The sequence below is a fragment of the Oncorhynchus kisutch genome, linkage group LG11, assembly GCF_002021735.2.
Source record: "Oncorhynchus kisutch isolate 150728-3 linkage group LG11, Okis_V2, whole genome shotgun sequence".
NCBI classification, from domain to species: Eukaryota; Metazoa; Chordata; class Actinopteri; order Salmoniformes; family Salmonidae; genus Oncorhynchus; species Oncorhynchus kisutch.
The window spans coordinates 47,852,810-47,865,969 of record NC_034184.2 but is presented as its reverse complement, the minus strand read 5'-3'; the positions used below and the strand labels follow the sequence as shown (position 1 = coordinate 47,865,969).

General features: G+C 44.4%; 1 protein-coding gene across 2 annotated transcripts in view; it reads left to right on the top strand.

Annotated features, from left to right (window-relative positions):
- Positions 1-13,160, top strand: part of LOC109899579 (myopalladin-like) — a 50,444-nt gene that overhangs the window by 31,638 nt on the left and 5,646 nt on the right. The window contains exons 12-16 of one of the 2 annotated variants that reach the window (XM_020494930.2): positions 162-309; positions 954-1,034; positions 11,785-12,006; positions 12,336-12,485; positions 12,580-12,662. In XM_020494930.2, the coding sequence (XP_020350519.2) occupies positions 162-309; positions 954-1,034; positions 11,785-12,006; positions 12,336-12,485; positions 12,580-12,662 (684 nt within the window). The remainder of the gene's footprint in view (positions 1-161; positions 310-953; positions 1,035-11,784; positions 12,007-12,335; positions 12,486-12,579; positions 12,663-13,160) is intronic. The other variant, XM_031835890.1, reaches the window with a different exon arrangement.

The following is a 13,160-nucleotide window of genomic DNA, read 5'->3' as shown; positions in this document are numbered from 1 at the left end:
CAGAAAGTTCCCAGTTTAAAAAACATCCTGATTGGAAGATTACTAGAGGGAAAGGAATAAGCAGGGGCGGAATCCTCTTACTTCACTATTCAATTCATTGTGTTTCAGTTTTATATATTGTAAAAATACATTTTTGCTAATTAATTTGTTTTGATCCCCAGGCCACCTCAAGGCATACTGAAGAAGTTGCCTACAAGCACTCGTCCTATTTTAGATGATGATATTCGTAGCAGCCAACAAACTCTCCTCCACGATATTGAGAAAAAGCTTAGGTTCAATGAAGATTTAATGCGTGGTCATGTACAACAGGTATAGGATATATCCCTTCAATTGTACTGTTATGCCGTGAGGCACATACTGTACCTTCCATTACAGATTGGGTGAATGACTGAATATGTAACTAAATGAATGAGTTATGCAGTAATAATATGGCTTGGAGTGGAACCAACAAATGGACAGAGGGATCTCAAATAAATAAAGCATTCTTCTTCTACAAATTCTTTTCAACCCAACACCTGTTTGAATACCACGTTCTTCAAACATTTGAAAAGAATACAAAGTGGAGACTGCATGGTGCATTCTCACTTGCTTCCAATTTGCTATTCTGGAATTCTTATTACAAATTCATTTTGTTTTCCTTTAACATTGGAACTGGGGTAAAGTGACAATGTGAAACAATCTGGAAGCAGTGAGAACACGCATTCATCTAAACTGAGCGATCAGCAGAGCATCAGCGAGCAATCCTTTTCCAATCATTCATTTTCCATATTCATTCATCATGTACTATATGTGTCCCATATAACACCATGCATATCATATTAATCACACATTACTCACACATTAGCGGTAGTGATGCCTGTGTGTCTTTGTGTGTGTCCATGGGTGTGTGTGTTTGTTCATTAGTGTGTGTGCATTTGTGTTGGTGTTCATCATTCATCCCTATCCTCTCATAGAAGCCGACTACTTATGAGGGGAAAACAGCGAGCAGACACCTCGGACCAAACATTCCCGCCACTGTCTTTAACTATGACGAGGTACAGCGAACATCTCTCTCCCAAGCAATGCTTTGCTCAGAACATTTGGTAACACTTTACATTAAGTTGCTCTTATACCTATGCAGAAACACTGTATTTACGCCAGTAACGACATTGGATAAACATGTTTGTAACCCTTACAAAAAAAGATTGCAGTTTTGAAACTGCCTTAACTGCAATTGACTGGTATTTTGGATGCAATAATTCCAGAATAACTGCACACTAACTGCAGTTACACTGCAATATTACTGTAGTAAAAAAAACTGTTATTTTGGGCACAGTAATTGCAGCATACTGCAGTTATATTTCACTCTAACTGCAGTTATACTGCACTCTGACTGCAATCATTTTTCGTTAGAGAGGAATAGTTCCTTATTCTATTTGCATAATAACTAAAACCATTCAAGCCCATCATAATTGTTTATTTTTCAAATTACTGAATATTTAAAACAAACAATATACTTGCAGTGAAGCCGCTCAACAACTACAGTACATCACATTAGTGATCTAACAGCCTCCCATTCAGAGCGACACACAGAAGCAACCAGTGCTCAAGCACACGTCGACAGATCTCCCACCAGCCCTCCAAGATTCCCCCCACAGTTCCCCAAGACCCCCGCACAGAAAAAATAAAAAATACAATAATTCCACCCCCCCCCCCCCCCCATAATTGTTTCTTTTTCAAATTTGTCAAATTACTGAATATTTAAAACAAACAATATACTTGCAGTGAAGCCGCTCAATAACTACAGTACATCATTATTAAAAATATTACATATTGTGAGTGTAGTAATTACAGCATTTCTACACTGGTATAAGGGCAACTTAATGTAAAGCGTTACAGTATGTTGAAAACAGGTTTTAAATAGTATGGATGCATACTCCTATATCCAAACAGTAACCATGTTTCCGTCCAAACTTTTTATGCAAGTAAAGTACGTCGGATAAAAAATGTCCTGACAGGCCTGATGGAAACAGAAAATGTTTCTGTAAACGGTCTAAATGTAGACAAAACAAAATACGCTAGACAAAGTGGAATCTTTTTGTATTGGTAAAATGAATTAAGCGAGAAATGTCGGTAGAAACGCCTTTATGAGCAAATATTGATATATTAACCGTCATATCAAAGTAAACTTGGAGTTACGTAATGACATGTTTTGTGGTCCTGCCACTACGATTTGTCAAGAAAGCATGCAGTTTATTAGGCTACAGATTAAATAAATTATGATGAACTTCACAGGGTGGTGAAAGTGCAAGGTGATGAGCTTTCAATAAATATTGAGCGTCTTATTCTGGTGACATGATCATTGATGCTTGACTGCCGTTTAACAAATAAAAATAATCTCGCTACGTCATTACGCACAATTTTATCGGCAACAAGTCAATTTGACATAAACATATCTGGTGGGGAAATATGCATATTGTTTTTATGCGGAATCTGTCGCCAATTAATCATAAGTCATGCACTTTTAAAGTATTTGTAAACTAATATCCATTTCATGAATAATCTAAAGCAGTGGGCCACAACCCGTTGTGATAGACTGGTCAATCTCCAAACCATTCCTAGTTGATCACCAAACATGAAAAAAACGATGATAAAGCCTTGCATTCCTATTTATTTTATCTGTTTCACACTGTTGGCAGTAGGTGCACTTCATTCAGCAGCCCGAGCACCAGGTTGGCAAGGTGTTCCCATTTGGAACCATTTCATGTTTCTGAAGGTAGTCCGACGCCTATCCGGCAGTTCCAGAGAGCAAATCAAGTGCACCTATAGGACTCTAACGCTGGCCAAGCAGATAGCTCAGATCAAGAGTCTGCAGTTTCCTTGTGCCATATAATGTAAAAGGATGCCTGGAATGCACAGAAAGTTGATAATGTGAGACTTTTACAACCATGATGAGAAAGACTCAATGAATACAGCAAACAGCTGCTGTTTTTAATGAGTAAGTTCATGTTTAAGTTGTTATTCAGCACTGTTAATACTTTGTTCAAAACTTTAAAAGCCATCAAATGTGCCTTCTTCCTACTTCCACTCACACTACAACCACCACTGCAGCTACAATTAATGAGTATAGCGAAGTGTTTCGATAAGCTTGCATTGCTATTATTTGCGGCTTGTGTCTTATTTTATATCGAGGAACGTTTCACTTTCTTTAGTCATAGGAGTAACAACATGAATTGGTGCATGATGCAGTGCGACATACACTACATGACCAAAAGTATGTGGACGGCTCGTCAAACATCTCATTCCAAAATCATCGGTATTAAAATGGAGTTGGTCCACCCTCTGCCGCTATAACAGCCTCCACTCTTCTGGAAGGCTTTCCAATATAAGTTAGAACATTGCTGCGGTGACTTTCTTCCATTCAGCCACGAGCATTACTGAGGTCGGGCACTGATGTTGGGCGATTTAGGAATGCCAGATGGTGAAGCGTTATGCAACCAAGGACAGGCGATTTTTATGTGCTTCAGCACTCGCCAATCCCTTTCTGTGAGCTTTTGTAGCTTACCACTTCTTGGCTGAGCCGTTGTTGCTCCTAGATGTTTCCACTTCACAATAACAGCACTTACATTTGACCAGGGCAGCTCTAGCAGGGAAGACATTTGAGGAACTGACTTGTTAGAAAGGTGGCATTCCATGAAGGTGCCAGGTTGAAAGCTGTTCAGTAAGGCCATTCTACTGCCAATGTTTGTCTATGGAGATTGCATGGCTGTGTGCTCGATTCTATACACCGGGTGTGGCTGAAGTAGCCGAATCCACTAATTTGAAGGGGTGTCCACATACTTTTGTATATATAGTGTATGTTTCGCGTCAGTTGGAAGACTGTGTCCCCTTTTCTCAGCGGAGGGAGGGAGAGAGGAGGGACGTTGAGTCGGGTGAGAGGCAGTCTCACCACTGCTCCCTCCCCACAGACTGACCATCAGATGCAGGTCATCAGTCCAGTAAAAAAAAAACTCATTATTATGCTCACTGAGCTGTGCCTCACAAGTAATAGAACAAATTATCTCTTACCAGTGAGATCATAGACCAACAATTTTGAAATATAATTTCTAAATGGTCTGAGAAGAACAACATTAGCAGGGCTATTCAAGCGTAGCCAATGTGCAGCGATAATGTATTGGGGCGCCCTATAGCCTGGTTAATGTTGCATAAGCTTGTTTAAAAATTATCTGAGCGGTAGATCTTGGCTTGCATTTTGACTGAGTGATCTTGACTCAGCAAAGGTTGGTGACCACTGATTTTAAACGATTTCTAAACTGAAATATCGACCAAACTCATGTTATGTCCTAAATAGGCTGAGGTACTGTATATGACATTCTAAGATGTGAGCAACCTTCTACCTTTCTTATGTATAAAAAAACATTTATTTAAAATACAAGATTTCAACTGAAGCCATGGATCCCATCTGTTATCCCTCTGAAAGTCATTATGTTGTAATGTTGTCATAATTTCTATACATCTCAGACAGCACTACCATTACCACTAACATTACCTGTTCAGTTCCATTACCAAAATTTTTTTGTTTGCAATTATTTAAAAATATATATATCTAAGTATCAACGGAAGATCTGCCTAGAAGATTGTTGATGTTGAACCTGGTGTTTTGCAGGTACTATTTAATGAAGCTGCCAGTTGAGGACTTGTGAGGCGTCTGTTTCTCAAACTAGACACTCTAATGTACTTGTCCTCCTGCTCAGTTGTGCACCGGGGCCTCCCACTCCTCTTTCTATTCTGGTTATTCCATAGAAAATCTGCCATTTCCAGCTAAAATAGTCATTTACAACATTAACAATGTCAGAACTGTATTTCTGATCAATTTGATATTATTTTAGTGGACAAAAAATAGCTTTTCTTTCAAAAACAAGGTGACCCCAAACTTTTGAATGGTAGTGTACGTATACACTGAAATTCCACACTATACACTGACTCAGTGAATGGGTTCATCAGGAAGTGCATAGATGATGTTGTTCCCACTCTGGCGATTAGAATTGATCCAAACCAAAAAAACACGTGGATAGATGGCAGCAACACCTTCTTCACCCGCTTCGAGGAAAACAACATTGAGACACGACGTGGGCCCCCTCTGCTCACGAGGACTGTGTGCTCTCGTTGTTCGTGGCTGATGTGAGTAAGTAATTTAAGCTCGTTAACCCTCGCAAAACTGTCGGCCCAGACGGCATCCCAAGCCGCGTCGTCAGAGCATGTGCAGACGAGCTGGCTGGAGTATTCATTGGCATATTCAATCTCTCCATATCCCAGTCTGTTGTCCCCACTTGCTTATATCCAACATTGTTCCTGTACCCAATAAAGCGAAGGTAACTGAACTAAATGACTATCACTCACTTCTGTCATCATGAAGTACTTTGAGAGGCTAGTTAAGGATTATATCACCTCCACCTTACCCGACAACCTAAACCCACTACAAATCGCATACTGCCCCAACAGATCAACAGACAACGGAATCTCCACTTCACTGCACACAGCCCTATCCCATCTGGACAAGATAAATACTGTACCTAAGTAAGAATGCTATTCATCGACTACAGCTCAGCCTTCAACACCATAATGCCCTCCAAGCTCATCACTGAACTCAGTGCCCTGGGTCTGAACCCCTCTCTGTGCAACTGGTTCCTGGACGGGCAGACCCCAAGTGGTGAAGGTAGGCAACAACACCTCCGCCACGCTGATCCTCAACTCGGGGGCCCCGCAGGAGTGTGTGCTCAGCCCCCTCCTGTACTCTCTGTTCACCCATGACTGCGTGCACATCCCTGATGACCTGAAATAAATACACTGTGGTGAAGGTGGCTGAAGAAATTCAGTTTGGCCCCTAAGACCCTCACAAACTTCTACACCATTAAGAGCATCCTGTCGGGCTGTATCACTGTCTGGTATAGCAATTGCACTGCCTACAACTGCAGGCCTCTCCAGAGGCTGGTGCGGGCAGCCCAACAGCAGGGGCATACTGCCTGACCTCCAGGACATCTACAGCACCGGTGTCACAGGAAGGCCAAGTAGATCATCAAATCAAATGTATTTATATAGCCCTAGTACATCAGCTGATATCTCAAAGTGCTGTACAGAAACCCAGCCTAAAACCCCAAACAGCATGCAATGCAGGTGTAGAAGCACAGTGGCTAGGAAAAACTCCCTAGAAAGGCCAAAACCTAGGAAGAAACCTAGAGAGGAACCAGGCTATGTGGGGTGGCCAGTCCTCTTCTGGCTGTGCCGGGTGGAGATTATAACAGAACATGGCCAAGATGTTCAAATGTTCATAAATGACCAGCATGGTCCAATAATAATAAGGCAGAACAGTTGAAACTGGAGCAGCAGCATGGCCAGGTGGACTGGGGACAGCAAGGAGTCATCATGTCAGGTAGTCCTGAGGCATGGTCCTAGGGCTCAGGTCCTCCGAGAGAGAGAAAGAAAGAGAGAATTAGAGAGAGCACACTTAAATTCACACAGGACACCGAATAGGACAGTAGGAAGTACTCCAGATATAACAAACTGACCCTAGCCCCCCGACACATAAACTACTGCTGTATGTGGAAGGACCACCAGAGGGCAGGCTGGGCTCATGGATAGTAGCCCAACAAGGCATGGGAGACAAGGTAACCAGAGGCAATTAAGCACAGCTGACGGTACTAATGACATACTCTCCTTCCCCTATAAGAGAGAGAATGGAACCAGCAGAGAGGGGGGGAAAACTATCTCTGGAAGATGGCCACAGAGAGAGAGGAGCTATCCAGGAAGAACCACTAAGACGGTGACAATCCCGTGACTTTTTGTTGTAGTTTAAAGATAAGCCTATTGTGTTCCGGTTTCATCCGGAGGAGAAGATGTATGTTTTTCCTTGGAAGATTTTCATTGATTATGTTGGACTATTTGTGTTGACCAAATGCCCTCAATAGAGAACTGTGTTCAACCAAGAAAACCCACTCCTGAATAGTTTATTCCACCTTCCCGCTTTAGAGTGACGCCCAATTACTTGGTCCGCTCACATTGGTGGAGAATGCGGGCATTAGGTGGACGAGTGACACAAGGATAAGTGAGTAAATCAAGATTCTTCCAGTAGACCCGGAGGAACCATTCAAGAACGATGGATAACGCCCTACTACAACAATTGGTCACAGCACAGCAGACAACCATAGAGCTCCTGCAACAACAGCTGAGCCGACTAGAAGAACCTAGAGTTAAGCCAAGAGCGGCTGCTCACGCCATCTTACCTCGTCTCTCCAAGGAGGATGATATTGAGGCCTTCCTCATGACATTCGAAAGGACGGCCACCTTGGAAGAGTGGCCGCCCACAGAATGGGCGAGCGCATTAGCCCCTCTTTTGACCGGGGTGGCTCAGGAAGCCTATTTTGACCTGGATTCCTGCGAAGCTGCGGACTATGGGCGACTAAAAACCGAGATCCTGTCCCGGTACCAGCTGACTGCCAGAGATAGGGCTGTAAAGTTCCATCAATGGACCTATACAGCTGATCAACCCGTCCGTGCCCAGATCTTCGCCTTAATACGACTGACGAAACAGTGGCTAGAACCTGGAAAGGGAGTAGGACATGTGATAGAGACTCTCGTAGTGGACAAGATATTGAGAGAATTACCCAGTGACTTAAAAAGGGTTGTGGGGCAAGCCAACCCGTTGTCAGCCGACGACATAGCCCAGGCGGTGGAAACATATCGGTCTACAGGGGAGTTGTTAAAAAGTGACAAGGAGGAACGGAAGGAGTCTTCCAATCCCATACCACGACTCACCCCAGCGAGCTCGCCACCGAAACGTCCAAGCCCCCCCCGGAGGTTCGCATTAGTTACTGACCATGCGCCCCTCACGTGGATGGCTGGTAAGAGAAACAATAACAACAGAATAGCCAGATGGTTTTTGTCTTTACAACCGTTCTCTTTCCATGTCATCCACAGGGCCGGATCGAGGAACGGGAATGCAGACGCGCTGTCCCGACGCGACCAAGACGGTGCGTCTGGCGCCCGACCCTCCGGTTCGGTCCTGGGGGGGAAGGTATGTGGAAGGACCACCAGAGGGCAGGCTGGGCTCATGGATAGTAGCCCAACAAGGCATGGGAGACAAGGTAACCAGAGGCAATTAAGCACAGCTGACGGTACTAATGACATACTCTCCTTCCCCTATAAGAGAGAGAATGGAACCAGCAGAGAGGGGGGGAAAACTATCTCTGGAAGATGGCCACAGAGAGAGAGGAGCTATCCAGGAAGAACCACTAAGACGGTGACAATCCCGTGACTTTTTGTTGTAGTTTAAAGATAAGCCTATTGTGTTCCGGTTTCATCCGGAGGAGAAGATGTATGTTTTTCCTTGGAAGATTTTCATTGATTATGTTGGACTATTTGTGTTGACCAAATGCCCTCAATAGAGAACTGTGTTCAACCAAGAAAACCCACTCCTGACTCGTTTATTCCACCTTCCCGCTTTAGAGTGACGCCCAATTACTTGGTCCGCTCACATTGGTGGAGAATGCGGGCATTAGGTGGACGAGTGACACAAGGATAAGTGAGTAAATCAAGATTCTTCCAGTAGACCCGGAGGAACCATTCAAGAACGATGGATAACGCCCTACTACAACAATTGGTCACAGCACAGCAGACAACCATAGAGCTCCTGCAACAACAGCTGAGCCGACTAGAAGAACCTAGAGTTAAGCCAAGAGCGGCTGCTCACGCCATCTTACCTCGTCTCTCCAAGGAGGATGATATTGAGGCCTTCCTCATGACATTCGAAAGGACGGCCACCTTGGAAGAGTGGCCGCCCACAGAATGGGCGAGCGCATTAGCCCCTCTTTTGACCGGGGTGGCTCAGGAAGCCTATTTTGACCTGGATTCCTGCGAAGCTGCGGACTATGGGCGACTAAAAACCGAGATCCTGTCCCGGTACCAGCTGACTGCCAGAGATAGGGCTGTAAAGTTCCATCAATGGACCTATACAGCTGATCAACCCGTCCGTGCCCAGATCTTCGCCTTAATACGACTGACGAAACAGTGGCTAGAACCTGGAAAGGGAGTAGGACATGTGATAGAGACTCTCGTAGTGGACAAGATATTGAGAGAATTACCCAGTGACTTAAAAAGGGTTGTGGGGCAAGCCAACCCGTTGTCAGCCGACGACATAGCCCAGGCGGTGGAAACATATCGGTCTACAGGGGAGTTGTTAAAAAGTGACAAGGAGGAACGGAAGGAGTCTTCCAATCCCATACCACGACTCACCCCAGCGAGCTCGCCACCGAAACGTCCAAGCCCCCCCCGGAGGTTCGCATTAGTTACTGACCATGCGCCCCTCACGTGGATGGCTGGTAAGAGAAACAATAACAACAGAATAGCCAGATGGTTTTTGTCTTTACAACCGTTCTCTTTCCATGTCATCCACAGGGCCGGATCGAGGAACGGGAATGCAGACGCGCTGTCCCGACGCGACCAAGACGGTGCGTCTGGCGCCCGACCCTCCGGTTCGGTCCTGGGGGGGAAGGTATGTGGAAGGACCACCAGAGGGCAGGCTGGGCTCATGGATAGTAGCCCAACAAGGCATGGGAGACAAGGTAACCAGAGGCAATTAAGCACAGCTGACGGTACTAATGACATACTCTCCTTCCCCTATAAGAGAGAGAATGGAACCAGCAGAGAGGGGGGGAAAACTATCTCTGGAAGATGGCCACAGAGAGAGAGGAGCTATCCAGGAAGAACCACTAAGACGGTGACAATCCCGTGACTTTTTGTTGTAGTTTAAAGATAAGCCTATTGTGTTCCGGTTTCATCCGGAGGAGAAGATGTATGTTTTTCCTTGGAAGATTTTCATTGATTATGTTGGACTATTTGTGTTGACCAAATGCCCTCAATAGAGAACTGTGTTCAACCAAGAAAACCCACTCCTGACTCGTTTATTCCACCTTCCCGCTTTAGAGTGACGCCTAATCCACTAGAGGGATATCTTCAACCACCAACTTACCATCCTGAGACAAGGCTGAGTATAGCCCACAAAGATCTCCGCCACGGCACAACCCGGCACGGGGCGCCAACCCAGACAGGGAGATCACATCAGTGACTCAACCCACTCAAGTGACGCACCCCTCCTAGGGACGGTATGAAAGAGCCCCAGTAAGCCAGTGACTCAACCCCGGTTCCCCTCTTTCCACTGGGATTCTCTGCCTCTAACCCTATTACAGGGGCTGAGTCACTGGCTTACTGGGGCTCTCTCATGCCGTCCCTGGAAGGGGTGCGTCACCTGAGTGGGTTGATTCACTGATGTGGTCATCCTGTCTGGGTTGGCGCCCCCCCTTGGGTTGTGCCATGGCGGAGATCTTTGTGGGCTATACTCAGCCTTGTCTCAGGATGGTAAGTTGGTGGTTGAAGATATCCCTCTAGTGGTGTGGGGGCTGTGCTTTGGCAAAGTGGGTGGGGTTATATCCTTCCTGTTTGGCCCTGTCCGGGGGTGTCCTCTGATGGGGCCACAGTGTCTCCTGACCCCTCCTGTCTCAGCCTCCAGTATTTATGCAGCAGTAGTTTATGTGTCAGGGGGCTAGGGTCAGTTTGTTATATCTGGAGTACTTCTCCTGTCCTATTCGGTGTCCTGTGTGAATCTAAGTGTGCGTTCTCTAAATCTCTCCTTCTCACTTTCTTTCTCTCTCTCGGAGGACCTGAGCCCTAGGACCATTATTATTCGAACATGCTGGTCATTTATGAACATTTGAACATCTTGGCCATGTTCTGTTATAATCTCCACCTGGCACAGCCAGAAGAGGACTGGCCACCTCACATAGCCTGGTTCCTCTTTAGGTTTCTTCCTAGGTTTTGGCCTTTCTAGGGAGTTTTTCCTAGCCACCGTGCTTCTACACCTGCATTGCTTGCTGTTTGGGGTTTTAGGCTGGGTTTCTGTACAGCACTTTGAGATATCAGCTGATGTACGAAGGGCTATATAAATTAATTTGATTTGATATTGTGTGTAGATGGATGAGGAAAAACATATTGCGTCAATTTTAGAATAAGGCTGTAACTAAACAAAAACATTTTGGGGAAGGGGTCTGAATTCTTTCCGACTGCACTGTATATTTATATTCCGGACTGACATTGCTCGTTCTGATATTTCTTAATTTATTTATTTAAACTTGTTTAGTGCATATTGTTGTGTATTGCTAGGTGTTATTACTGCACTGTTGGAGCTAGAAACACAAGCATTTGCGATAACGTCTGCAAATCTGTGTATGTGACCAATAAACTTTGATTTGATTCCAATGTTCTTCATTGCATCTCAATTAGGAAAATTGGAATTGGATTGACTCCCATCATGCCTTTAAAACAATATCACCATTGCTAAATGGTGAAATGGTGCCCTGGGTCTGACTCCTCTGTAAATCTACTCAAGTACTGTAAACACTCTCCAAAACTGTTTCTGAAATGTATCCCCATTCCATCTTGGTGAAGTATTTGATACGATATTTCAAGTGGTAAATATGTTTCCTTCATTACATGCAGGAGTCTCTGCCATTATATCAGGTGTCATACTATTTTTATTTCTGTCATAGTATTATTATTTGCAGCATCTTGATCTTAATCTGTTTATTATAATTATTTATATTATATATTGATATGATACCTAGATATTTATTATAACAGTGATGCTCTTTTTAGTTTTGCTTAAATTTAACCTATGCAAGGAAAGCACTTTAATGACTTACACTATTGGCATGACTACTGCAATTATTTTTATAGAGCGGCCTTTCTTTATTTTAGGAGTACAAAGTGTCCAACTTTGAGCAGAGGCTGATGAGTGAGATAGAGTTCCGTCTGGAGCGCACGCCAGTCGAGGAGTCAGATGACGAGGTACAACACGATGAGATCCCAACAGGGAAGTGCATCGCTCCCATGTTTGGCAAAAAACTGAAGAACTTCAGGGCCATGGAGGGTGTGCCTATAACGTTCTCCTGTAAAGTGGTGGGGATCCCTGTACCTAAGGTGAGACAGTACATTTATGTTTTTTAAAAATATGTTATGTCACCCAGAATGTGTTTTTAGCAGAGGTTTTCATCTAAATGACCTTGTAGTATAAGTGATGACAAAGATTTTTAGTATGTGTATGTGATCCTGTCAGGATTTTATCTGCCAATGCCAGGGAGGAAGGACCGAGTGCTCTGCTTGATTGGGTCTCTCTGTTGTATTATATTCGGGGGGTCGTCAAGGATCTGGACTTCGGTATGGCAGTTCATCTGTATGTTCACCATACAGTGAGTGGACATGTACTCAACATTTGTTAGAAATCTTCCTCGGTCTTCAACCCATTTCAGGTTTACTGGTTCAAGGATGGCAAGCAGATCTTGAGAAAAAATTATCATTATAAGAAGATACGAGAGGGGGACGGAACCTGTGCACTACACATAGAGGTCACCAATAACGACGATGATGGCAACTACACTGTCCTGGCAGCTAACCCCCAGGTAGCATAACCTCCTGTAATTGTTTCACTCTTATACAACTTTCTTACCCCTTTGCCAAATCTGATTTGCTAATGAATTAATTGATGATCACCAGGGACGAATCAGCTGCTCCGGTCATTTGATCATCCAAACAGGTCCTCTCCGAAACCGAATGACACCTATGATTCACTCTCAGAGGTGAGAAGGACTGACTGAGTGTGCATTGTGATGTGCAGAGGCAAGAAGAACCCTCAGCATGGAGAGCCAGCATGATTTCAGCTCCTACCGTTGTTTGTAGAGGTTATGAACAGTAAGATCGCAGATGTAGATATTCAAATCAAATCAAATTTATTTATATAGCCCTTCGTACATCAGCTGATATCTCAAAGTGCTGTACAGAAACCCAGCCTAAAACCCCAAACAGCAAGCAATGCAGGTGTAGAAGCACGGTGGCTAGGAAAAACTCCCTAGAAAGGCCAATACCTAGGAAGAAACCTAGAGAGGAACCAGGCTATGTGGGGTGGCCAGTCCTCTTCTGGCTGTGCCGGGTGGAGATTATAACAGAACATGGCCAAGATGTTCAAATGTTCATAAATGACCAGCATGGTCGAATAATAATAAGGCAGAACAGTTGAAACTAGAGCAGCAGCACAGTCAGGTGGAAGTTGAAACTGGAGCAGCAGCATGGCCAGGTGG